Source organism: Cygnus atratus, chromosome 25 (assembly GCF_013377495.2).
Source record: "Cygnus atratus isolate AKBS03 ecotype Queensland, Australia chromosome 25, CAtr_DNAZoo_HiC_assembly, whole genome shotgun sequence".
Classification (NCBI taxonomy): Eukaryota; Metazoa; Chordata; class Aves; order Anseriformes; family Anatidae; genus Cygnus; species Cygnus atratus.
The window spans coordinates 1,464,979-1,490,841 of record NC_066386.1 but is presented as its reverse complement, the minus strand read 5'-3'; the positions used below and the strand labels follow the sequence as shown (position 1 = coordinate 1,490,841).

At 58.2% G+C, this 25,863-nt stretch overlaps 1 protein-coding gene across 1 annotated transcript; it reads left to right on the top strand.

Moving 5' to 3' along the window:
- TNS4 (tensin 4) lies at window positions 1-25,749 on the top strand. The gene is made up of 13 exons (XM_035571415.2): window positions 1-147; window positions 14,862-15,524; window positions 19,036-19,465; window positions 19,680-20,086; window positions 20,900-20,986; window positions 21,321-21,440; window positions 21,693-21,785; window positions 21,999-22,076; window positions 22,235-22,303; window positions 23,454-23,622; window positions 23,986-24,054; window positions 24,181-24,207; window positions 24,694-25,749. Exons 2-13 carry the CDS (start codon window positions 15,020-15,022, stop codon window positions 24,821-24,823), a joined length of 2,184 nt encoding a protein of 727 aa, XP_035427308.1. The 5' UTR covers window positions 1-147; window positions 14,862-15,019; the 3' UTR covers window positions 24,824-25,749.
- Window positions 25,750-25,863: the final 114 nt, after the last annotated feature.

Here is a 25,863-nt window from a genome sequence, read left to right as displayed (position 1 = left end):
CACCGAGGGGGGTCACGCGGCCCTGCGCCGTCCGCCTGCTCTCGGGGAGCTGCGAGGGGCCGCGCATTCCCCCCCTCCCGCCTGCGGCTTGGAGCATCCCGAGGCTTTAAAGGGCGGGGCCGGGCAAGCTCAGCGGCAGTGATTGGGGTGAGGCGGATGGGTCGCGATGTTCTTTTCTGCGGGCTGGCTGGGCTCCCCTTCAGGGAACCACGGCAAAAAGCAGCTCTAGGATAGGCTCTTGTTAGTCACAAGTATCCTCTGGGGCTGTACTTGGGTAGTCACAGGCAGTTTGTGGAGCTGTACTTGGGGCTTGGGTGGCAAATGCCCTGTAATGGTGTGGTTGTAGGTGACAGGAGTGGTGAGAAGCGGTCAGAAGGAGCTGGAAGGGAAAGGGGCAGCGCTGGAGGCACCTTCCTCGGGGCTGGTGTGGGGAGAGCTGTGCTCTGAGACACCCGTCGTGCTGGGTCACTGCTGGGCCTGTAGTAATATAACTGTCTGTAGTAATGTAACCTGCCTGTAGTGAGTCACTGCTCAACCTGTAGTAATAGTTGTCCGTAGTAATAAAGCTGTAGTGAGTCACTGCTCAACCTGTAGTGATGTAATGGTCCATGCTGGGTCACTGCTGAACCTGTAGTAATATAACTGACTGTAGTGGATCACTCCTGGACCTGTAGTAACATAACTGGGTCACTGCTGCGCCTGTAGTAGTGTAACTGGTGGGTCTCAGGGATCAAGCCCTTTGTAGGCAGCGCTGCCAGGTAAGGTTTATCCAGGAGGTCTCTGTCATCTCAGAGCCCACAGGAGAGAGCAGGTCAGGAAAGCACAAAATAAAGCACTGCGACTTGGTGTTACAGCCATGCTTTCTTGGTGCTGAGGGGCATCAGCTGCCAGGGTGGTGTCCGATTTTTTTGTGCTGTGGTCGCACCTACGATGCTACGGGCACAGCACGCTTGGAGGTGGGCACAGCGCAAATGCAGAGCTCTGATAAATGGGGAGAGCCTTATTGCACGTGCACCCCCGGCCATGCAGCACGGAGCTGAATAAAATGGGAGAAAAAGCTTTAAATGGGAGAAAAAGCTTTTTTTTGTTGTTTTTTTTTGTTTGTTTTACGGGCTGTTCCCTTTCTGCAATGCAAACCGGTGACGGGTGCTCTCCCGAGCTGCGTGCAGGGGGTGTCCGGGAGGCAGCGCTTAATTGGGGCGGCTTATCCCCGCGCTCATTAGCCACGAACCGGCCGCCAGGGGGAAATCCCGGCCGGGTGAGAGCCGTGACAGCCACCCGGGGCGGGGACCAGCCGCCCCCGGCCCCGCTCCCTTCCTCCTGCGGCCGCCGGGGGGCGGCCCCGGCCCGCGGCGAGCACAGGGCGGCTGCGATCGTTCCCCGGTGCTGCGGGGGTGCTGAGCCCCCGGGTGCTGGTGGGGTGCTAAAGGGACAGAGCCCCAGCTGGCTCAGTGTCTTCCCCCCCCTTACTCTTTCCCACATTTCTAAATACTTCTCCGAGCTGCGTCTCCTGTTCTGGGTTAAGTGGAACAGCATGGTAACCGTTTTCTTTTCTTTTTTTTTTTTTTAAGGGTCCAAAAAGCTCAGTCTGATGCCTGGATGTCCTCGTGTTTCGCGAGTTGGTCCTGTTGTCCTCCCGTCCCCCCCCCCCCCGTCTTGCTGCAGGGAGTCAGATAATGCACAAGAAATCCAGGGACAACTCATTCTTGGCAGCAGTCAGTGTCTTCTCTTAAATGCAGGCTTGCACCATATAAATCCTGGCTCTGTGTCCTGTCAGTGGCCACTGAGGCATGATTTCCATTTCGGCAAACTGCAAACAGCATAGAAACAGCGAGAAAGCCCAGCTGGGGAACGAGGTGGGGGAGCCACGCTTTACATTTCTCCGGTGCCTTCCACCCAAGGCTCTCACGGCCCCTTAAAAATGAGAGCCAAGCTGCAAGTGTGTTATGGGACAGGAGCAAGTCGGTGATGCTCGGGTGTGTGCGGGGCCTGGGGCTGGGCATGCACCTCACTTCCCATGGCATGAGCTCATTCTAGTGCCTGTCTTGCTGGCACACAACTGTGGCACTTAAATTAACAGGGAAGGAAGTAGTAATGCAGCATTTCTGCTGTGAATAAATAGACCATGACCCGCATTCAGCACGCTAGAAGGGCACTGTAGTTTGAGCCATTTGTTTCTTGGCTGAGGGCTAGGAGCTGATTCTTGTGCTGTGAGCTGTAACATCAGGGGTAATCCGCAGCTACAGGCAGGAGAGAGAAGAAAGCAGGGGCAAGCAAGTGCTAATTCACAAACATGCAAGGGAACAAAAACAGAGGCAGTCGGTCTTGTCCTTGTAAATGCTGAGCATCTTTTTGGCTTGTTTTGTTTACCAATTACACATTTTTTGTCAGCGCCATGAGAAAAGCGCTGAAATTCCTGATGGCAAAACGCAAACTGAAGAGGCCAGCACGTTGTGCCTGGTGCGTGGGTCAGGCCTGTTCCCTGCTGCCTGGGCACAAGGTGAGATACCCGCGGTTCTCCGGGCTGGTGGCACCGACCACCAGACTTCCCATCCTCCCTCCTTTGGTGGTCATGCGTGGAATTGCAAATCTTCCTTTCCTTGAAGCTGTGACCCCAGGGGATGCCTGAGAGCGACAGCGAGAACAACCGTGGAAGTGCTAGTCAGCTGCTCGCTGCTTTTCCTCTCTTCAAGGCAGCTTGTCTCCTTCCCAGGAGGATCGCTGCAGCTCCATTAGAGTCCATTAGCAGCTTCCTCTCCTTTTGCCTTGAGGTGAATTTAGGGCAGGTGTTGGCGTGGCAGCCCCGGAGGCCGGAGCTGCTGCTTGCAGCACAGCTCGGGTGTGCGGAGGAGCCGGGCTCTGCCACCGAACATGCCCTGCGTGTGTCGGGGCCATGTCTGTGCAGGAAGGAACCGTGTGGGCCTCTTCTTCCTTTTCCTGCAGGCTCGGACGATAACAGATGCAAGTACTTGGGAGAGAAGCAGCGATGGGCTTCCCCACGTCAAAACCAAGAGGTTTTGCCCCAGATGGTGTGTCTGGCGCTTGCTTGCCCTGCTGCAGTGGGTTCAGGACACAAAAGCTGTGCTGTTGTCTGCCCTATCAAGTTATTACGGAGCTCCCATGGAGCGTGAGAGCCTTTGGCATCACTGTGCTGAGGGCAAAGCGTGAAAAGAAAAGTGTTGTGCTCTGTGGGACAGAGGGGACTGTCCTCGTGCTGAGGGCTTCGGCCAGGGCGGGGAGATGCCTGTCCCTGAGAAGTGTCACGAGCAGGAGCGATGCTGGTCTGCGAGCACTGGGGCCGTGCAGCCTCCAGAGTGGGCAGGGAAGGGCACGACGGGATGGAGGCACGGAGAAAGCATGCGGAGCATTTGGCCCTGCTCTGCGGATGTGAGTAGCCTGCCATAAATATCAAAATGCTTTCAGTGTGACAAGTGTCAGCAGCTGTGAGTCAGTCCGTTGCAATGCTTCCAGGCAGGCAGACCATGGTTTCATTGTCTCTGGGTCCCCTGGAATGTGAGCCACACGGGAGCCCACCCGGGCTGCAGACGGAGGCAGAGCAAGCACCTCGTGAGGTCCCAAAACAGCAGCACTGCATGCGTAGGCTGCAGGGGATCCAGGTGGGAGATGTCACCCTCCAGGTAGCCCCTGAGCCCCTTGTGGGTGACCAGCACAAGGCTCCACGTGGAGGACAGATCCCCAGAGCACATCTCAGCTCTCCTGCTAGGGAGATGTGGGACCAGCTGCCGAGGGAGCGCTCGGTGGCTGCTGCAGATTTCAGTGGGTGAAATCTGCCGAAAGTAGACAGAAAACACAGGTGCCCCTTAGTGCACAGCTGCAGAGAGGTAGCTGCCTGCCCTCAGCGCGGCCCCTGCAGCCTTCCAGCACTGAATGCTTCCCGCTGTCTCACCGTCCTTGCCCACTTTATCCCAGTAAGCCCACAATAATCAGCCTATTCTTCTCTGTCTCTGCTGCTGCGCCCATCCGGAGGCCCTCCGCACGCTTTGGCTCTACCTTTCCCCTTCCTATGCCGTCACCTCTTTCATTGTTGCTCACCTGCCCTATTATCAATAACAGCTGTAATTAACGTTGCAGGCTGTGCCCAGAATCCTCTCCCTACCCAAAGCTGCAGTAGGGCTTACAGGTTTTTCCGTTGAGCAAATATGGGTGCAATTCACTTGAATTGCCAATTCCTATCAGTCGCTGGCTTGGGGCACTGCAGCAAAAGCAAACAAAGCTGATTACAGAGAGGAAAAGCAAGTGTGGAAAGCAATTGTTCTCATTGATATCACCTTGATAACAAAGACGCCAGCTCCAAGACAAAAGCTATTTCACAGTTTTTTTTGCCTTGGGGTTGCTGTGGTGTCATTCCTGGAAAAGGGAAAATCGGTGGTATTAGCTGAAAAGGCAGCTCTGAAAGACAGTCCTCTGGTCAGGCAGAGTGGGAAGAGCTAGGTTTAATTTCCTTCTCGCCTTCCACCCACTACGAGACCTCAGGCAAATGTCTCACCCTGGAGAAGAAAACTGTTCTGTGATTATTTAGTTGAAAGCTGTCAACAGCTCTAGCTCCGAGGCTGGTGTTTCTCCTCTCGCAGTGCTGGCTGTGCGCAGAAATGTGAGGTTGCTGGAGCACAAATACACACAGACAAGCGCGATGCCTTCGTCTCCGCTCCGCACACCGCCTGCGGCTCTGTGGCTTACGGTGGTTTATCCGTGGGTCTGAAGGGCTAGCTGAGGGTTGGAACCTGATTATATTTTAATGATGAATCTCCCCTGCCACACTGGGGCAGGCTGTGATCGGGACCATCTTTTATGGAAACCCCTGGGATTTAGCACTGACAGCTACTGGAATGGCTTCAAGTGGATTATTTTTTTCAGACGGCATCTCCACAGCCCTGTGATCATGCACAGGACTGGAAGCACCTCCTGAGCACTGCTAACATACACCTTGGAGGCGTCCTTGTCGTTCTTTGCACCAGGCTCTCCTTGCTGCGTGAAGGAGATCCCCAGCTTGCGAGAGCCGCCTCGAGCAGCCCGAGGGTCCCGAAGGACTCTGATGGCAGAGGTGGCCTCCGGGACCAGCGTGGGTCGGTGGCGCTGAGCAGCGAGGAGGTGGCGCTTGGTGCAGCACCAGGCAGTGGGCGTCCGGCCCTGTGATTCACACCACGTCTGACATTGCCGTGGGATTGTTCACCGTGGTATCCGGGGCGGGTCCCAGCAGCATCTTTCTAAGGAAAATTTTAGATGCTGACATCGCTTCTGACAGATGGGTGCTGCCACGTGGGGCACCCTCCCGGAGCATCACACACTGCAGCAAGATGGAGATATTTATTCCCACTTCCCTCGTTTAAATGAGCTGAAAGCTGCCTCAGGAAAAGAGCCTGCTGCTGAGAAAAGAAGGATCCAGCCTCTAACCCTTTGCACGTCAGAGAGCAAAATGCAAGCAGCAGTCGCATGCTGCAGAGAGCTTCCCTGTGTGCTTTTGCTGCCTTTATTTTCCCCGATCTCTGAGAAAACACCCCTGAGAAATCAAAAATGTGTATCCTGGATGGCAGTGGCTGTGATGTGCTGAGCAGCATCTGTCCAAAATCTTCAGTGCCCTTTGGGGCAGCGAGCCTGTAGATGCCAGTCCCATTTGGGGCTTCCCCATCACTGCTTGGTGCACGGTAAACTACCAGTGAGACCCAGGGCTGGACAAAAAAGGTTTTTCCTCTATGCTCAGCCCCTGGCAAGGCAATTCCCCAAAGGATGCCGGTGGGAGCCACCCGCTGCTGCAGGGCACCGCAGGACTACGTCTTCCTCTGCTGGCGTCAGCGGTTTTCCCCCACCTGGCACCGCTGGCGTGCGGAGGCAGATGTGGGGAGCTCCCCTACAACCCAGCCCATGCCTCCAGCTGCGGTGGCTGCTCCTCGTCTTCCTCCTGCACATGCATCCGCTGGCTCGGGGACCACGGAGAGAGCGGCTCATGCATGGGACAGAGGGATCTGGTCCTGCCCTTTTGGGTTTAAGGGTGCCCTTGACCTTTGCTGATGCTCCTGGGCATGGCGTAGGCTTGGGTTTTCGGTCTGAGGTGTAGAAAACAAAAAGTCCTTTTTCAGTAAAAGGCGGCTGATTAACGCACCCTCCGGGGATGCACGGGGCTGGGCTGCGTCACTCTTCTGAGTAAAGGTGTCGTGGTGTGCCAAGAAGGAGCTGACTCACCTGCCCGAGGCTTAGGAAGCAGCCGGGGCTCGGCACCGTGCACATGGCTGCTGGATGCAGCCCTGCGGCGTGGGGTTCGGTGGTGGTGTGAGGGGCTGACCCCTACCAGGCCGGGGTCCCCCTGTGGCCATCACAAATACCATCCAACGCCCTGTGGCCTCCTCAGGTGGGTGGTTCATTGCTCCTTGTTGTTTTCTTCAATTCTGGAGGCCCCAGGGAGCAGCAGGTGGTTTCCTGCCCGGATTCCCCTCTCCATCGACTTCTGATGCACTGGGCTTGGTGCTACACCGCTTCCCGAAGGGGAGGTGAGGAGAGGATGGAGCCAGGCTCTTGTCTGTGGTGCCCCGCCAGGACCAGAGGCACTGGGCACAAACTGGAGCACGGGAGGCTCCGTCCAAACACCAGGAAGCACGTCTGTGCTGTGCGAGTGCCCAGAGGTGCTGGGGTCTCCTTGGAGGTCTCCAAAAGGTGGTGTGTCCAGAGGGACCCAGCCTCAGCCAACCTGGGATTGTGGGGCTCTGCTCATTGGAGTTTTTTTCTCTGGACCCCATAGAGGGAGATGCTCTCAGCACCTAGGACCAGGATACAGAGAGGAGCCTCCCCAAAAACCAGACTGGGGCCTGCAAGGGGCATTCCTGGGGTGAGGGGGACCTGGAGGAGAGCCCCCTGTTCCATCCCTCCCACACGACCTGAGCATTTCAGCCCCAGCCCCCCCACCCCACCCCACTCCCAGCTGGCTCCCCTGACCCTCGGAGCTGCTTTTTGGCTTCTTGTTAGGCAGAAAAAATCTTCAGCTCCAAGCAGAGGTGGCAAACGGTGAGACTTTTTTAACCTTTTCCCCACATTTGCACTTGGGAATTCCAGGGAAGCGTTCTCGAGTCTTATTCATAACCAATATTTGTTCCTTTGAAAAGGTGCCTTTCTGCGCGGTCAGCTCATTGATACGGGGATGTTTGGTTTGGTCAAATTCCAGGAAGATGTAACCGCGCGTTTATAAAACCTACACGATCCTGAGCGCGTGGCTGTCTGCCTCTCTTGTTACTGAGACAAATTCCCAGTATTTTCGCAGCCTCATTCTGCTGGGGAGGCCGATCTGTGGTTCTTTCACAGGTTTAAGGACAAAACACCCCGAGTAAATTCACCTTAACCTGGCTTGTAATAAGGATAAGAGCCCTAAATCAAGCAGGTTTTTACACCTGTGCAACACGGGGCGCTTGGTCTGGCAGGGACAGCGCAAATCACTTCCCCAAGCACTCTGCCTGCCTCGTTAGTTCTTTCCTGTTGCTCTTCCCTGCACACAGAGAGTGCAAAGAAGATATAACGGCTTGGCCAAGGAGCCACGGAACATCTTGGCTTCACTGCAAAACCAGTGAAATCAAAGCCAAAGGAAAATGTTTGCTTTTTTTTTTTTTTTTTTTCTTTTCCTGAGGGGTCTTGCAATATCTCCACGCTCATGTTTGCTTCAGTGCTCAGGGAGGAGTTTGCAAGTGCTGTGGCAAAACAAGCCCTTTCTATGGCAACTGGCCCCTCCAGGCCATCTCGGGGCGCCTTGCACAATGGGAATGGAAAGGCACCGAGTCGCGAATGTTTGTGTTGCAGGCTGAAAGCAACATTAAAAAACCAACGCGGGATTTCAGTTTGGCTTTAAAAGTGCCAAGAGCTGTAACAACCCACTGCCCGGCGAGGAGGAATTGCATCACTCCGGGACTGAGAGGCCTGGGGCAAACAGACGGGAGCTTAAAGCACAGCAAAGGGCTTTGCTGTTATTTACTGCTGAGCAATAGGGAAAGGTGTCAGTGGGATGGAAGGGGGCTGTTTTGTGGGCACTTTTTCCCAGCACTGGCGGCTACTGGCCGAAGCTGGGCGCAGTCGGACAGGGCAGGGTTGCTCCTGGATTCACACAGCCCCTTCCCAATTCCCCGAAGGAGCTGCTTAACCCCGAACACGGCATTTCAGGCTGCTTGACCTGGGTCGCAGCCTGCAGAAATATATCACCAAAACCCAGCGCGGGCTGCAAGCCACGGACCAGAGCGTAAGGGCGCCTTGATCCACGGCCAGAGCCCTTCCTCTGCCCCCACCACCGCCGTGCTTCCCCTCTCGGCAGAGTCCGGAGCTCCTTCAAACACCACGGTCCTCCAGAGCTGCAAAGAAGACGAAGGAAAGCTCCAGGAAGAAGGAAAGCAGCCAGGGGGCTGCTGTCGGTGCAATCCAGCAGCCGTTAAGGGAGGAAGGGGCTGGCCTGGCGGCGTGCAGCGCTGTTTACCCAGGGATGTAAAGGACGGGAAAAAACAACTGATAATAAAGGAAAAGTTGGAAAGGCTGTGAAGTGAGTTTAGGGAATGAAAAGGGAGAGAGTTTTTATGGTGTGTTTCCTGATAAAATCGGACATTTCAAAGAGTCCCTCAGCGGTGTGGCAATGTTGTGGCATGCCGAAAGCATTTATAGAATGGTTTGGGTTGGAAGGGACCCTAAAGATCATCTAATTCCCACCCCCTGCCATGGGCAGGGCCTCCCCCCCACCCCCCCAAAACCAGGCTTATGGGCAGCAGAATAGGCAGTTTCCTTGAAGGGTATTTCGGAAATAGGAGTTTAAAGGTTGCTGTGTGGCTCTGTGCCCACTGAAACTGGAAGAAACCCTTGAGCCAAAATGCACAGCAATCCAAAAAGACCCTTGGGGATTGTTTATCATCATCCATCCCATTGCAGGAATGCTAAATGCAGCAGTCACGCCTGACTACTTTGGACTGGACGCTGTGCAAACACGAGTTAGAGACACAGTTGCCTTTATATATATATATATATATTTTTTTTAATCTGCTCCCTACAAGTCAGATAATTGCTCGGAGGGTGTGGGCAGACCTGGCCTTTTTTTAGATTAGGCAGCCCCAGAAGTTTACTGCCACCCTTTAGCCAGACGTGATGGGAGATCGCCTGCTTCCCTTTGCACCGAATTGGACGCGTCTCGCTCGTAAACACGGCGCCTTTGCCCCAGAGGGGGTAACGCAGGGCCAGGGCATTGCCTCTTCCACCTCTCCCACCTCTTCCAGCAGCAGCTGGCCTGGGGGTGCCCAGGGCAGGAGGGGAGCAGAGGGGACCCTGGCTGGGCTGCGGGCCCCTTGCCTTTGGCCACCCAGCACTGCTGCCTTGTGCCCTGCATCTTCCCTCTCGCACCACACCTGGCCCCGGCCGTGCCGCACCCAGCAAAGCTCAGCCCAGGTGGGAGGGACCCAGATCCCTTAAATCCAGGGCTCCCGGGGGAGCGGGGCTGTTGCAGGCTCACCCTCAGGCTGCTTTCATGAGATCGAGGTGCTGCAGCAGGAGCTGCGAGCAGGAGAGGGGACAAGCAGCTGCAGCGCAGGTACCCGCCGAGAGCTGGCTTCTGTCTTTTGCATGTTTTTTTTTTTCTTTTCCCAAGCCCTTTGTTTCCTTCAGCTTTCCATGCCGATGTTGTCTGTGGTTGTATCGGCTCCTCTCTTCCCTTCCGTGCCTTCTCTTCCTCCTGCTGCTGCTTTGCGTTTGGCTGATGATGATCCTTGTGCCTTTGGAGAAATTTGGTGCAGAGATGGTAAATAAGCCCAGAAATGGTGCTGCTGCCTGAGCAGCCCTGGCCAGCAGGGACCAGGGGGTGCTCGTCCTGGCCGGGAGGGCTGCTGGCCCTCGTGTTGGTGCTTAGTGTTCAGGCTGGGGTTTTGGACCCTTATCGGCGATCTATGGCTTGATTTCATTAGCAATTACCTTCCCTATTCACCCAGAGTTGGAAGCCTATTTGGGATTTCCAGCGGTGTTTGTCAGCCGTGCCTCTGTACAAGGGGTGGAGGTAGCTCGCTCCCTCTGCCTGGAGCCGCTGCAGCCTGTAGGAGCAGGGCTGGGATCGTGTATGTGCATGTGTGCACCGCGTTTCAGCGAGGCTGCAGCGTGGTGCTGGTGAGGCTTCGGGGCAATAAAAACGCCATACGTAGGAAGAAGCCTGCCTGGCTGGAGGCAGCGGTTTGTGTTGGGCTCAGGAAGAAAATCACTTAGCCGTGCGTGAGTCACGGTGAGAGCCGGCTGTGCTTCCGTAGCCACTGGAAGTCACCGAGGTCGAAGCATCACAGCTCAGCTCGGTACTGAGATGCTGTTAAACCGAATCTGGCATCCTGAGGGTCCGTCCCCGCACGAGAGCGGAGCGTGGGGCTGACTGCAGGGATGCCATGCACACGGCGGTGGGGGAGCAGCACGGCGGTGAGGGCAGCACGGCAGCTCGCACCGCTGCCTGCGTAGGTGGCGGGTGCGAGGCGTGACACAGGGAGGGCGTCCCAGCCCACCCCTGGGGTGTGGGTGCTCTTTGTCCCTGGGCCCAGGAGAGCAGCACAGAGCTTCACGAGGCTGCAGGCGCTGGGATGAGCGTGAGCCCAGGGCAAAGCACAGGGTGGTGGCTGCGGGATCCAGAGCGTGGCTGTGCCTCAAGGGCAGGGGATGCAGGGCTGTACGCCTGCTGGGATGCCCCTGGGGATCTCAGGCATACAGCATCCTTCTGAATTGCTCTGCAGAGCCCACCGTGTATCAGCTGCCGCCCTGCCCCTTCCCATAGCACCTCCGAAATGCAGGGAAACAGCCTCCCAAATGCTGCAGCTTTCGTCAAAATAAAGCTACTTAAAGCAGCCCCACCAGGGGACTGCAGGGAGACTGCCCATGGGCTCAGGAGAGGAAAATCCTTGTTGGTGTGTCTAGAAATTCTCGTGTTCCTGTAAAAAATCACAGGCATTCCTAGGATTAGCTAACCCAGCCTATTCTGAGACAGACCCCTCCTCCAGAGATGCTGTCCCTGCTGCCCCCTCCCCAAGCTTCCCGTGCCCGCTGAGAGCTGGGGGCAAACACCCCTGGGGAGGGGGAACAGCTCTGTGGCTCCTTCACCCTGCCCCGAGCCCCTACCAAGGGGAAGGAGCCTTCCTGGGAGGGGAGAAGGGAGCCTGGCTGCAGGGGGGGAGTTACTGGAGCAGCAATTTCAACACTGCTAGCAACCCTCCTCACCCCCGAGACCCCTCCGCAAGCCCAAAATGTTGCTGAAGCAGCGATGGGTTTGGGTGGTTGGCAGGAGGGGTCACACTGGAGCGAGACCCCCTGCATTGGCAAAGGTCACACAGATGCTGTCCCCATCGCGGGGCTCCAGGGCTGATCCCACACCAGGCACTTCTTGGGCTTCAGGGAGGCTTTTTTCTATTTTTTTTTTCCTGATGAACTTCCCAATCCTTCTTGTTTGAGCAAGGAAGGAGGAGGGCATTGTTTGGCAGCTGCCCCAGCTCCCTCCTGGACGGGGCGAGCTGCCCCAGCACGGGCACCAGCTGCCTCCCGCCCGGGTGCTGCCCCCCCTGCGGCTGGGGGGGTGCTCATATTTGCTACGTGATACCTCCGCTCCCTCTGCCACACAAGCAAAACACTGCATAACCATGGCGACTGTTTTCCTCAACCTCATCAGCACGCCCTGCTAATCTAGGCAATTCACCAGCAGCCCTCGTAATGAATGATTAAGCTGGGTGTAGTGAGCTCCGCAGATCCTGGGTGTCCCTTCCGCTCTTCCTGGTGGAAGTGGAGCAGCCTTGTCATCGGGAGGCTCCCAGGGCTCGCCACGTCAAGGAAAACCACCCCGACTTGGCAGCTGGCGTGCTCTTTTGGGGTCTCTGCTCAGACAGGGACCGGCTCGTATGTCTCGGCTCCAAATAACCGTGCCGGCACCATCCAGGGCCCAGCCGCGGGGCTGGGATGGAAGCGGTGGTGCTGGGTGTCCCCACGGAGCTCTGCACGGAGGGACCTTGCTCCACGCAGGGCACACAGGGCCCTGCTCCAGGTGGCGGCCGCAGCCTGGCCGGGTGGGTTTGGGGAGCAGCAGCTGCTGCGTTGCCCGTGGGCGATGGGCTGGCCGCGTGTAGGACCTTATCTCACAGCCGGGCTGTGCCCAGAGCAGCCCTGCTTGGCCGCCCCTTCCAAACCCAGCCCCACGGGTGCCCCAGCTCCTGTCCCTGTCCCCAAACCCTGAGCTCGGCTCCTTTTCAGGTCTGGGAGCTCAGCATTCACCCAGGCTCCAGGAGCCACCTGGGCTGGGGGCGATGGCAGGACGGGGTCCCCCAGTGCCGAGGAGCATGTCCATCTGCACCCAAACCCTGTGGCTTGTCCCCTCCATCAACGGGGGAATTCTGTTCCCAGGAGTGGAAGCTCTGCCGTTTCTCTTCTAGCTGTGCTTGTGGCCACCTTATTTCCCTGCCCTTGCTCGCCTCGTCCTAGCCCGACCAGCAGCGCTCCGTCCCCAGAGGTTCTGTGCAGCCAGCAAACCAGCCCTGCGCCGGGGCCGTGCCGGCTCCCCCCAGGGATCTCTGCTTGCTCCTGGAAATTCCTGGTGCCTGTGGGCAGCTCTGGCTTCCTGGTGGCCACCAGCACCCCAACGTCTCTCCTCCTTCGTTCCTCCCGGCCGAGCAGCCGGCAGCAGAGGCTCCGGGTTCTTTAACCGAGGGAAGAGGAAGGAGGAGAAATGCGGTTTGGAGGTTAATTCTGGCAGCATCAGGCACAAGGAAGATCAAAAACGCAGGGCAGGAGTACAAGAGAGGAGGGAAGCTGTTGCGTGCATGCTCCTGGAACCCCCTGAGAGTCGTGGTTCATGCATGCTGCACGTTATTTCTGTACCTACTTAAATTAAAACCAGCCTTGTCTTGCGGACGCTGACTGGAGCCAGGCAGCTCTTCTCCCCCAGGGAGAATCCAATTTTTGCTCCACCGAGCTCATGTTTTTGACCTGGAATGACTCTTCCTTTTTTTATTTAACCAACTCTCCCTCCCAGCCCTGCACCGCACCGCGCTCCTCGTGCCCATGGTGTCACAGCAAATGGAAACAAGGAGGGGGCAGGCTGCTGACCACCCGTAAACCCAATGCCTGGGGCAGAGGCAGCCTGGATAGAAAGGACGGGAGACTCTGGCCTGAGCCCCTTTTTGCACCCTCTGTGCCTCCAGGTTTGAGCCCAGGACTGCTGAGGAAGAGAAATTCGCGGGTGCTGGCAATGGGGCAGCTGTCCGGGAAATCTGTAGCGTTAGCGCACTGTCGGTTAAAGTTCAGAGATGCTATGTGCCTAATTGGCAATTAAAGGCACAACATCAGCCTCCCGGGGTGCTCTGCCTGCTGCTGCACAGCTCCCATTGCAGGACACGTCATCGCTCCTCACCTTTCTCCTGACCAGCCTCCCAGTCCTGCAAATCCAACCCTCCAGAGGCTCAGGGCGCACCGTAGGTGCTGGCTGGGAGGAGGCTAGATGGCTTCGAAGCACTCTTCCCCTCCACAGCCCTCAAAAACCTCTCCCTGCTCTTTGCAGAGCAGTCACGGGTGTGACTCACGGCAGCTGCCCCGCGTGCCCGGCGCTGCCGGCAGCTGCGTTTTGCTCCTTGTCCCCTGCCCTCGGTGAGCCCCCGCTGCTCAGGGTGCCCCCGGTCGCGGTGAGCAGAGGCTCCCGTGGGGCCGTGCAACTCGATGAGGGCAAAACCAGCACCAGCCCCGTCTGCGTGAGAGCGCTCAGCACCCTGCTCAGCAATTAGTCACCGCTTGGCAGGCGTGCCGGAGCGGGTGAGCGCCGCGTCCGCCGCCCACAAGCTGCCCGGCAGCGATGTGTCTCGCTCCTAATCCTCTGACTCCATCCTTAATTGATGTGAGATAACCGGGCGGATTAGTCAGCCTTTCAAGACTGGAAAGGAAAGGGCAAATATTGTAAGAGGTATAGCCCACTGTTTGCATGTGTTACGCACCAGATCTGTGTGGGATATGAAGGGGAGAGCCCTGAGCTGTAGGGTTAGCTCATTTCTGTGATGTTTGGTCGGCAGTTCTGGACATCCCACCGGTTCTGCCCTTGCCAGGGATCACTGAGGCTGGAGGAGCAGGGAATTTGCTCAGCTTTTGTCACTGAGCACCGTTGTGCTGTATTTTGGCTGCCACGGTGAGGACAGAGGAGGCTGGATGGGTTTTCTCACGCCGAGACAAAAGCATAAGGTTCCCCCAGCACATTTGGCGGCAGTGAGTTTTTGCAGAACAGGGAATTAAAAATACTTTCAATCTAAAATGAGGCCAGAGAGCATTCAAAACATGATAGCAAACACTCCCAGAGCAGCTCCCTGACTGAGGAAGCCCCACACGCAGCCCTGGGGGGCTCGGCTCGTGGTGTCCCAGCAAAGAAAACCGCAGCCTCGATTCACACCCACCCGCAGAGCATCGCTTCGGCAGGCAGCGCCATCCTGCCGGCCTGCTGTGAGCCTCCCCGGCGTGGCTGGGGGCTCGCTCCCTACCCTCACCTCTTTGGGTGGCTTCCGAGAGCCAGGACCCCTTGCCAGGGCTGTTGGGCTGATGCTGCGTTTCGTTCCTCGCCAAGAAAACAAGCGCTGCGCCACTAAAGCAGAAGGCATTTAGTTTTTAAGGCTGCTGAATCCTGAAAAGCTGTTGCAAATTAAACCTCCTTGCACTTGCCCAAATGTGCCGTGACACCGCAAGCAGAGGGCTGGAAGGGAGTGGGAAAGCGAGACCAGCGTGGCTTGTTTTCCTCCGAGCGGGATTCCAGGTTCGCGCTCCAAGTCCCCGCTTTTATAGACTTTTCCACTGAAGTCGGCTCCTGCCCTGGGCATGCCTTGTGTAACCGCTCCTCTCTCCGCATTCCTCAGATTCTTCTACTGCTGGAGACGCTGGGCTGAGGGAGAGCCCCAAGGTCCCTGGGGGAGACGGGCACGTGGAAGCGCACCCCGAGCTCGGAGACGCAGAGGAGGAGGAGGAGGAGGAGGTTTCCCCTGGACTCAAAGCTGCCAAACCACAGCACCGAGCCATGTCACAGGTCATCCAAAACCACGTACTGCGCGTTGGCCAGACCGTGCACATCCCCTCGCGGGAGGACAGCAAGCGCCTGCATGCGGCGGGGTACGCGGGCTGCTCCGCGCTGCCAACATCGTACTGCTACTACTCGACGGGTGCCTGGGCTGACCCCAAGGTTGTGGGGTGCCCCAAGGGACGCCTGTTGCCAGGCGGGGGGCTGTATGGAGCCCACCCTGTGCTGGAGCACTCAGCTGGTGCTCAGGGGCAGCAGGAGGCCTCCCTGGAGCAAGCCGTGGTCCCTCGCCAGCCGCAGCAGCAGCAGGGTGATGCCGGCACGGAGCCTGACACGCACCTCGGCTCTCCTACCTTGGACATTTCAATAGAGAGCCTCAACAAGCTGATCCTAGAGATCGATCCAACCTTCCAGCCGCTCACGTGCAAGCCGGTGAAGGACACGGCCCAGCCTGCTTCCCAAGGGGATGTCACGGCCACCAAGAAGCATGACCCAGAGGTGACAGGTGAGGCAAGAGGCGATGCTGGCGTGGCGGGGCCACCAGGGCTCAGACCTTGTGAGAGCTGCTCACGAGAGGTCCGTGGGAAGGGCTGGCCACAGGGCATGGTGATGTCCCCCTGTCCCCAGAGGGATCGGTGTTGTGTGGGTGTGCTGCATCCTGGCATCAGAGCTTGGTGTCAAGGAGGACAGGCTGGGTACCCAGCTTCGGTCTGATCGCTTCTGAAAGGTCTCTTGTCCAGCTAGCTCAACAGGAGCCAAAAGAAACTGGGGAGAACAGCCTTTAATCCAACCTGATATTTGTTTCCCTGTGTTTGGAGAAAACATTTCTCGTAGTAAATGGAGCCTGTGGCTCTCAGAAAGCTCCTGGTACAGGTTACTGCCATCAGGGACCAGAGATGGGCCCTGACCGCGGGAGGTGGTGTCCGTACGCGCCCAACCTCGCAGCAGAGCCCCGCTTCTACAGAAGGGCAGCGGAGCCTTTCCCTGGGTCACACCGGACCCGTGCGACATGAGGATTTGAAGTCAGATTTCCAAAGCCCCAGGCTAAGCTACCGATGGTTACACAACCATCCTAGTTAAATGTTCCCCGTCCTTTTGCCAGGGAAATTCTTTCTCCAGGGCTTGTGCACTCCTCCGGCAGCATGCCTGGCATGCACAACGCAGAACGGCAGCAGCACAGGCACCCACCTCTTGCTGCTCTCATGCCTGGGTGCTTTGTGAGCACTTTTGCATCGCTGCCATCCCCACATCCCAAGCTCTGCTGAGTGCTGTGGCTCCTGCCGTGCCTCCTCTGCAGTGTGTGAGCCACCTGGCGCACCGTGCACAAGGTGACACAAGCAGACAGCGAGCTGCATGCTGCTGCTCACATTCTGGTGTACCGGCTGCTGGAGCACACATCTGGGATGTGTTTCAGTGCCTAAAGATACACTCTGGCTGCCTCTGGAAAGCCTATGATTGCCCAGCCGTGTCTTTATACGCCAAAATACCCTGAGAATCTGTCTGCAGCCCTCGTTCCAGAGAAAGGTCGAATGAGAGGATGTTAAAGACATGGAAAAAAATATTCTGTTCTCCCTGATCCCTCGTGGAAACTCCTGCACGAGGAATGTGGGGTTGGGGGAGGACAAGGTGCATGACATCGGGTGCAGTGAACTCCAGCTCGGGGCAGCTGATAAGCTGGAGCCTGGCGGTGGGAGCGCGGTGTGGGGCTTGGGCGTTCCTGAAGCAGCTGCAGACTGTGCCTCCTGCTCTGCCGAGACACAATGGCTGGCCTTGTAGATAAAGTGTGGTGACAAAGTGCAAGTTCAGCCCTTTGCTCCTCCAACGAGCACTTGGAGGAGACATGGATGCATCTCCGTGATGCATCGCGCTCTGGGGCTGTCTGAGCAGCTCAGCAGGTAGCGTGCTGGTGGTTTTGAAAACCTGGCTCCGAGTGTGGGACTGAACATCTGGAAATCTGGCCCTGAACTCGGTGGGAAAAGCCTCCCTTCAGCTTTCATTTTCTTTTTTTATGTGGACTTCCCGGTGCTGCATTGCATCCCTGGCAGCCGGGGGAGCACCTGCGGTGCCCACGCATGCGCTGCTGCCCCCTTCCCTCCGGGCTCCTGCTTCTGTGTCCTCCCAACCTGGCAGAGGGGAGGACAGAACTCGATCGGTTGATGCAAGGGCTGGCAGGAGGCTGATGGTGCCCAAGGATATAGGAGAGGGCTTTGCTCTTCTCTGCTGTTTCCATAACAGATGCTGCAGCAATTCCCAACAGTTGTCAGTTGCCTCTGGTGCTCACCCCTCGCTGGAGAACTGGGGAGCAATCCTCCCGGCTCGCGTGACAGCCAGCCTTGGTGCTGCTGGTGCTTTTTGCCACTCCCTGATGCTGAAAAACTTGCCAAGATCCTGATCAAATATTTGAGGTTTAGCCACACCTGATAAGCAGGAGCCTTGGCAGGAGGCATGGGGCCCCGCGAGCCCAGCGCGGAGGCGTTTCGGTTTTTATTTCTTTAAAGCGCAATGAAAAGCCTCATTTATTTTCCTCTTTTGAGGGAGGCTTTGACAAAAAGTGTCCGGCCAGGAGCCTACAGTACATGCTTGCAGTACATATGCTATGTATACTATGCGTATATACTATGCTTTTCCTGCTTTTTTTTGGTGCTCCTCGCATCACGCAGCAGCGGCAGCGCTGGGCGAGCTGGAGCGCAGGGCAGCGGCGAGGCACGGAAACTCCGCTGCTAGGAGCAGTTCTTCAGTGCTGCAGCAAAATGGATTTTCCCTCTCCAAGAAAGGGCGCGGGGAGCCTTCCCGAGCCCCACGGCGGAGCATGATCCAGGAGCTGCAAACAAAGCCGGGCACGTTCAGACCAGACGCGAGGCGCGCGCCGGTAGCGGGGAATGTGACGCACCCGGGAGCACCCTCCCTGGGCGGGCGGCGCGCTCGCCATCGCTGCGAGCCCCTAGAGCACGGCTGCGTGTGTCTCTTGCTAAAAGCCCCCTCCGAGCTCAGCCAGAAGTGACAGCCTTGTTCAGGAAAACCTGTGTGAAAAGCCCTGTGCAGGGAGCCCTGAATTATTCATGACATTTCCCTCTTGGCTTAAAAGCAACCAGCCTGAGCGCAACCTGCAGAGCCTGGGGTGAGCCCAAGTCCTTCGAACCACATCGCCCTCGACAAGCAGCCCCTTGCTGGGGGGCTGCTGCTGTTATTTGCCTTAGTTTACCTTCTCTCTTTTCCGCTCTGCGCACCATCGGCAAAAACAAAGCAGTTTGAAGCCCTGGTGATGCACAGACGTGTTTGGGGGGGGACATGTGCCAAAATAGCATGGTGCAGGGCTCTGCTCACCCTAGGGCTCAGCACATCCATGGCTGCTGTGCATCAGGGCGCAGGAGCTGGTCTTCCCCTTCTGGCTGTGAGCTTTTGCTGAAGGTCTTGGAGCACGTGGAGCTCCATCAGACGCGTTACCTTTTAAATAAAGGCAAGCAAAGGGGCTAGGAGATGCGCTGCCAGCCTGGCCAGCCATCCCATCGTCTCCTCCACATAGCAAAGCTTTGGAGCTTTCCACGGGTGAGCAGGGCCAGGCAGGATGGGCACCCCCCGAGCCTGATGTCACCCCAGGGAGCAGCCAGATGTTTTTGCCTTGAGTCAGGTACAAACGGAGCGGCTGCCGGAGGAAACACCCGCCGCCCACGGCAGGTCTCGGCAAGCGCCGGCGTGCGCTCCCAGTGAGGGGGGAGCTGCGCGGGCAGACATGGCCGCACGTAACCCGTCCTGCAGCCCGCCAGCACCTGGGTGGGTGGGACACCCCGGTTGGGTGTCAGGGCAGCGATCGGCCCTCATCGGGTCTCAGCAAAGCCCGGCGTTGGTCTGTGCCTCCCGTAGAGGCAGCCATGCGGTGCACAGAGGGGGGACAGCACCTCGGCACCCCCTGGGGATTGTGAACCGGAGCCAAAATGAACAGGGAAATGAACAGAGAGGTGTGTAACAAACCTTACTCGAGCACTGAATCATTAACAGCCTCCTCTTTCTGCCTCCAGACATTAAGTACATCGAGATGACACCAGCCAGAGCCAAGTGTACCGAGGTGCTGCAGGGCTCCTCCAGCCCCTTCTCCAGGTCCCCCCAGAGCAACGGCTTCCTGCCCCCGAAAGGGGCACCCAGAGGCAACTACACGAACGGCAGCGTCATTTTCTCCAGCCCAGCAGGGCCCGAGAGCCCCCGGTTGGCCCCCCCAGGCTGGGCTGGCTTCCAGAGCTGCGGCAAAGCCTCTGAGAGCATCGCCGTGCCCCTGCACTGCATGGCCGGCCAGCAGGACAGCATCTCCTATGGCCCTGGCTCACTCGGCACCTCGCCGGGCTTTGACAACTTGCTGAAGCCCGTGCACGTGGTGAGGGCTCAGCAGAGGACCAGCGGGGTCTCGCAGCTCTCCATGAGCCCCAGCTCGGACACCAGCTACGTCTTTGGGAGGTGAGCGCAGCCTCGCGGACCTGTTCTGGGCTGGTGATGGGGATGGAAGCGGCACGGGGATGGTACCCGAGTCCTGTTTCCCGAGACCTTTTCCCACCTCAGGGTGGGAGCTGACACCCAGCAGGGCTGGCGTGTGGTCTCTGGGCTGCTCCATGCATCACACCCCAGCCCAGCAGCCCCCCCTGATCACCTTCATTCTGTCTCCCCCCTGCAGCAGCACCCACTCGCTCCACAACGATGACTCCGATGCCGCCTGCCCGTCCCCTGCTGGCTCCATGGGCAGCCCCCAGCCGTCGTCCCCGAGCATCAGGTCCCCCTCTGGAGAACCTTTCACCCTGGCTTCCCACCAGCCCAGGGCAGCCTGCTTCACCAAAACCAACGCCTGCCTGTCCCAGAAGGGGCAGGCCAGCAGCTGCCCCCCCTCCATCCTCACCTCAGCAGCCGACATCCCGGTGCTGCTGGTGAACGGGTGCAGGGAACAAGGAGATGAGTCCCCCCGGCTGACCGCAGCCTCCCCGGCCTCTACCAAGCAGATCTCCCCTCCCAGCCTCAGCCCAGCCTCGGGGCTCGGCGGTCTGAACAATGCGCTGTCGGCACCAGCGCTCTCCTGCGTCACCGACAGTAAGTCCCCCCTGCCATGGGGCAGCTCCTGGGGGGGGAAAGGAGCCCTAAAGCTGCCAGAAAAGAGGGATAAATGCTGATTTCAGCTCTGTGGGTGATGGACATGAAGGACATGAGGTCCTTGCTGGATCTGGAGAGCCTCAGAGTATCCCCGTGGGGTTGCCAGGCTCTGCGGGGGTCTCCAGCTCTTTGGTGACCCTGCACCCACCGTGGGGTTCCTCCCATCAGCATTGTGGGGCAGGATCTGGTCAGCTGGAGGTGATCTGGATGCACTTATTCATAGCAGCTGAGACCGAGGACCATAATTCTGTCATTTCATGCTCGTTTGTGAGCCTGGAACGGGCAGGGAGGAGAGGTCAGGGTTCCAGTTCACTCTGGGGGACATCTGAAGATACCGAGGTTTATAAGGTCCCTCATTCAGGGGCAGACAATAGGGCTATTGTGCTCCGGAGGAGATTAGCAGAGGCGGCTCTCAGGGCAGAGGGTTTTAATTGGGATTCTCATGGGAAAAACAGGAGAGCTTTGCGGGTCAGATCCTCCGTGGGTGTAAATCCTCATGGTCCAGCGGACTTCTGGGCAGCCTGGTACGGCCGGGGGGATTCATCTGCTGCCTCTCCGCACTCCACCATGGCCTGCCAAGGATAATTACACGGAAATGAATCATTCTGAGGAAGCTCAGACCAAAAGGATTGAAAATCCGCTTCAGCCCTGGCCAGCTCAAGGGAGAAATCCCTCTGCCAGGGCTCGGCCCTTCTCAGCGGCGTCCACTGTGAAGGTCCTCGGGTCCCCAGCTCTGCCTCCCGTCTCTTGCAGGTCCCCTCGGGGCTGGCCAGCCGACCATGAAGTTTGTGATGGACACGTCAAAGTACTGGTTCAAGCCGAGCATAAGCAGGGACCGAGGTGAGGCGGCGAGCCCGGGGCGGCCCCGCACCCAGCGCTCCCCGGAGGAGCTTGGCTCTCGCCCCACGGTGATTCGGGGATGAACCCCAAGTGCCCTGGGAGGTGCTGGGTGTGGAGAGAGCCACAATGGGTCTGGGGGGCTCAGAACCCCCCTGCGTGCCCCTGAAGTCCAGAGAAAGCTGCCTGGCCATCCTGCCTGGCAGGGCAGATTGTTTCTGGAGCTACCAGGAACAAGTCCCCATGGGAACTCAGCAGGGCGCACAGAGCAGGGTGCACAGAGCAGGGCACGGGGGTCCCGTTCTGCTCCGCTGAGCCCCCTTTGGTGCTTTGACAGCAATCCAGCTGCTGAAGGACAAGGAGCCGGGCACGTTCGTTGTGCGGGACAGCACGTCGTACCGGGGCTCCTTCGGGCTGGCCATGAAGGTTCCCGGCTCTCCATCCAGCAGCCAGACAGGTACAGGGGCTCCCTTGGGAAGGTGGGGATGCATACGGGGGATGAACCAAAATGAGCCCAGCTCTGCAGTGCTGAAACAAGTCCAAAAGCTGCAGGACATGGCTGGGTGAGATGCAGGCAGCAGGATCTGCGCCTGCCCATCTCCTCCCTGTGCCAGCACCAGCTGCGGGCACCCTGGGGACCCCGGGACGGGCAGGGGTGCAGCGGCCGTGCTCACACCAGCACTGACGCTCTCCTCGATGTCACTCGAAGGCGAGGACAGCAGCGAGCTCGTCCGGCATTTCCTCATCGAGTCGTCAGCCAAAGGGGTGCACTTGAAAGGAGCCAGCGAGGAGCTGTATTTCGGTAAGGACGGGGTCATCGCCGGGAGCGGGGCTGTGCTGCACACCAAGCCCACAGGGGTGGGGGAGAGCCCTCGTCCTTCATCGTGATGCCCCCAGACAGATCTCCCGCACCCTGCTCCCTCCTCCTGCAGTCTCTGGGACGCTGCCGCCAGAGTTTGCATGGGTGGGGGATCGGTGGCGTTCGGCCCCGCTGATGGGCAGCTCTGTGTTGCAGGGAGCCTCTCTGCCTTCGTGTACCAGCACGCCATCACCCCGCTGGCGCTGCCCTGCAAGCTCTGCATCCCCACTCGAGGTAAGCCACCGAGGCACAGGATGCTGCGGGAGGGGGGGGTGACCCTCCGTTAATTGCTTTAAGCAGTGCTAGGCTCCTGAGTCCCTTGTGTAAGAAGGAATTTCGGCAATGAAACTTTGACCTGCGGATGTCAGAGCTTCCGTTTGTTGTCCGTGCAGATCTCGCTGATGAAGACAGCCCTGACTGCGCCCCAGAGCCCACGCTGTCCCTGCTGAAGAAATCTGCTGGTGAGGAAAGGAGCAGGTGCCGGTGGCCATGGGACGGTTGAGCTGACGGTAGTTCGAGCTCTGGGCATGCACACATTGGGTTTAGTCCCCACGTATCAAACACCGACCTCTATTTTTGGGCATCAGCTCTAACGCTGCTCACAGCTGGAGCTGAAAAGCCATCGCTGCAAACCAGCCAGCACCCCAGTGCTCCGTTGTGATGCTGCTCTCCTGGCTTCATCACCAGGCTGGAGATGCTGCGGCTTTTCTTCACGTCCTCAGACCGTGGGCCTGCAAGGCAACCTGATCTTTATAAACAAAGGACAATTTTTGTCCTCGTGACAGTGAAGCAAAGCTTGCAAAGGCAGTTCTCGAGCTCCCGAGGCTCACAAAAGACCCCAAAGCCTTTTAAATTAGCCCAGTTTTAAGCAGCCCCTGATTTCTAAGCCTCTCTCCTGATTGCCTTCAACTGGTGCACTGAACATCTGGAGTTTCTCAGGGAGGGACCAGGCATTTCAGGGCTGCTGAGAGCCACTGTAGGGTTATGTTGATGTGGGACCTCGTGGGAGAGGTGCAGGGGGGCAGAGGTCCGGGGTCTCTGCGGCCCCAGGGTGCACAGAGCCCAGCAAGGGAGGGCTGCAGGTGAGGACAGAACCAAGGGGAGGACGCAGCGCCGACGGGTCACGGCGCAGTCACGGGAATCGGCAACGGCTTTGTTTTGCTGGAAATTCTGGAAAATCTGTTGGCAAGCTGCAAAGTTTAGTTTGACCCAGAACAGGGCCTTTCAACAGCGCAATCAGCCCGAAATGTCATGTTTTAGGTTGGCCTTAAGCTGTTAGCTGGCTTGGGGTACTTCTGCTTTTCATTAAAGGGAATATGTCATAAACAGAAAAAAGAAAAAAAGAAAAAAGCCAAATCTGACATTTAGAAACCAGAAATTAAATACTCTGACTTTTAAAACAATTAGTACAAAGGATTAGAGTAAACCAGAATAAACTCGCGAAGAATTTCTGAGTCACCCCATCTTTCGTTTGTATCGCAACAAATCTGATCCAGGAGCATCGGCCCTGCTCTGCAGGACGGTGCCTCCGTGCTGGGCACAGGGAAATGCTCGGGGGGGATGTGGGGGGATGCAGCCCCGTGCTGAGCCCGCTCCTCGCTGTCCCTGCAGAGTGCAACGTCCTGTACCTCAGCTCGGTGAGCATGGAGACGCTGGCAGGGGCGCCGGCCGTCCAGAAGGCCATCTCCTCCACCTTCGAGCTGGAGTCGCTGCCCACGCCAACCCTCGTCCACTTCAAAGTGACGGAGCAGGGCATCACGCTGACGGACATCCAGAGGAAGTAAGGGCTGCCGCCGCCAGGAGCAGGGGCAGAGGTGGCCGGCGCACGGCAGCGCGGCTCCCTCTCTGCGCACACCGCCGCCGAGCTGCCAGCTCGCCGCTTTGCAGCGTGCCCAGAAAATCTGGCCCGCTAGGACAAACCCGTGTTGCAATCGCGGGCTGGATTGGCCCCTGTGTTTGTAGCAGGGAGCACGAAGCTGCTCCAAATGCAGCTGGTGGCGGTGGTCCAGGGGTCCAGGGGCTGCGCCCCAGATGCTTTCTGCCAGGCCCCCCCTGGAGAAGTGCTTGGATATGCACGTGCCCGCTTCTCCCCCCGGCTTTGCTGGGCCCCACCCTAACGCCACGCTCTCCTCTGTCCCCGCAGGGTGTTTTTCAGGAGGCACTACCCCTTGGCCACCGTCAGGTTTTGCGGGATGGATCCTGAGAACAGAAAGTGAGTGTCTGAGAGGGGCAGAGCGGGGCGAGCCCCCCGGCAGGCACGGCCCTGCAGCCCCCCATGCGGGTGGAAATGAGTTAAGTGTCACTTTTCTGAGCAAACCCCGTTCTCTCGTCCCTCCAGGTGGCAGAAGTACTGCAAGTCCTCCAGGTAAGAGCTGCCTTGTGCAAGGCCAAGCAGGGGCACCTGATCCTGGGCAACCGCAGGACCTGCGCTTACAAAACGGGGGGGGGGCGATGAAATGTGGTGGAGGGCTGAGATGTGGGACAGGGAGGAGGCTCTGGCTTTGCTCTGCAGGGTGAGGTGGGGGGCTCCGCCACGCCGCTGGGCTCTGCACCCCCTGAATGGGACCCCCCCACCCAAGCCCCTTGCCCTAACCAGCGACTCGTTTGCTCCGGGCTCAGGAAGTGAGCTTATATCTGGCTCTACCTTGCACTCGAGCAACGTTTCACAGCCGGGGAAGCCTTGCCAGAAATGCTTCTCCCGGCTGTTTTTCTTCCAAGCAAACGTGATTGGGGAGCGGGCCAAGGCGGAATTGCTGGAGCCGGGATCCGCGCAGTGGCCAGGGCCGCTCGGAGCGTGTGCCTCTGGATCCCTGGATGCGAGCTAAAGGCATCTCCCTCTCCTTTTCCCCAGGATCTTCGGGTTTGTGGCCAAAAACCAGACGGATTCGGAGAACCTGTGCCACCTGTTTGCAGAGTACGACCCCGTGCAGCCGGCATCGCTCGTCATTGACCTGGTCAGCAGGCTGCTGCCAGGCCTGTAGGGGACGGAGAGTGGGGACACTGCGGGCTGGCAGTGCCCCCGCGCTGCTGCGCTGCTTCCTCGCCTTTTGCCGCCTGCAGGCTGCATTTCACTGTTATTTATACATTTGGTCACGTTGAGATCTCGGGTAAAGACTTTGTCCTGCATTGGGCTCGGGTGTTTTTCCCTGCCCCCCCCCACCCCCCCAGGCATCCAATGGGAGCAGTGCGCAGAGCTGTGCCCTCCGGGAGCGAGGGGTGAAGCAGGCAGCAGCGCTCGCCTTCCCAAAATGATGCCATCAAAGGGGGACAGGGGACACCAGGACAGGACCAGGAGCATCCCCAGATGGAGCTGACCTCCCAGCGCAGCAGACTCAGTCTTCATGTCCCCTCCCCATGGCGAGGGGAGGTCTGCGGGGCCCCCCCATGACAGTAGAGCAGCGTCAGGAAGCAGCTCTGCAAGTCGAAGTGCATGAAATCACCGGGCCCGGCCGAAAAGTCCTGCTTCCCTCAAAGACTCAGCAGCACTGACGGGCAGGAACGTCAGCCCAGCAGGGATTTGCCTGCTGCTGGTAAATTCTCTTTGCCCTTTTTTTGCAAAGCGAGAGCTTCCAGGCCACCTCAGCACCGCGGCGGGCTGAGAAGTAAATGTTGACATTTTCATGACAGTAAAACATCGGGGTTTTTGGAAGTGACCTGCCTGAATTCGGGCCAGATCCTCGGATGACGTAAATTGGCGCAGGGCTGTGGAAGTCGGTGCTGCTGTGATTTACACCAGCTGAGGCTCCAGCTCCTGCCGCAGCGGTGGAGCAGGGTGGCTCCGAGCCCACCACGTAATCGTCTCCCCCAGCACTTGCTTCCCCGGTACCTCTTCCCTGTGCTAATTTCAGAGCGTGTACTAAGCGACCCCGCTCAGGGGTGGTGTCAATAAACCAGAGGTTCGTTTATCTGACCGCAGTCACTGCAGTGACCTTAGCAGCTGAAAAATGTATTCTGCTGCCTTACGGTGCCCAGCCCATGTGCGTATTGCTCATAAAAAAAAGCTTGCCATCCTCCAGCAGGA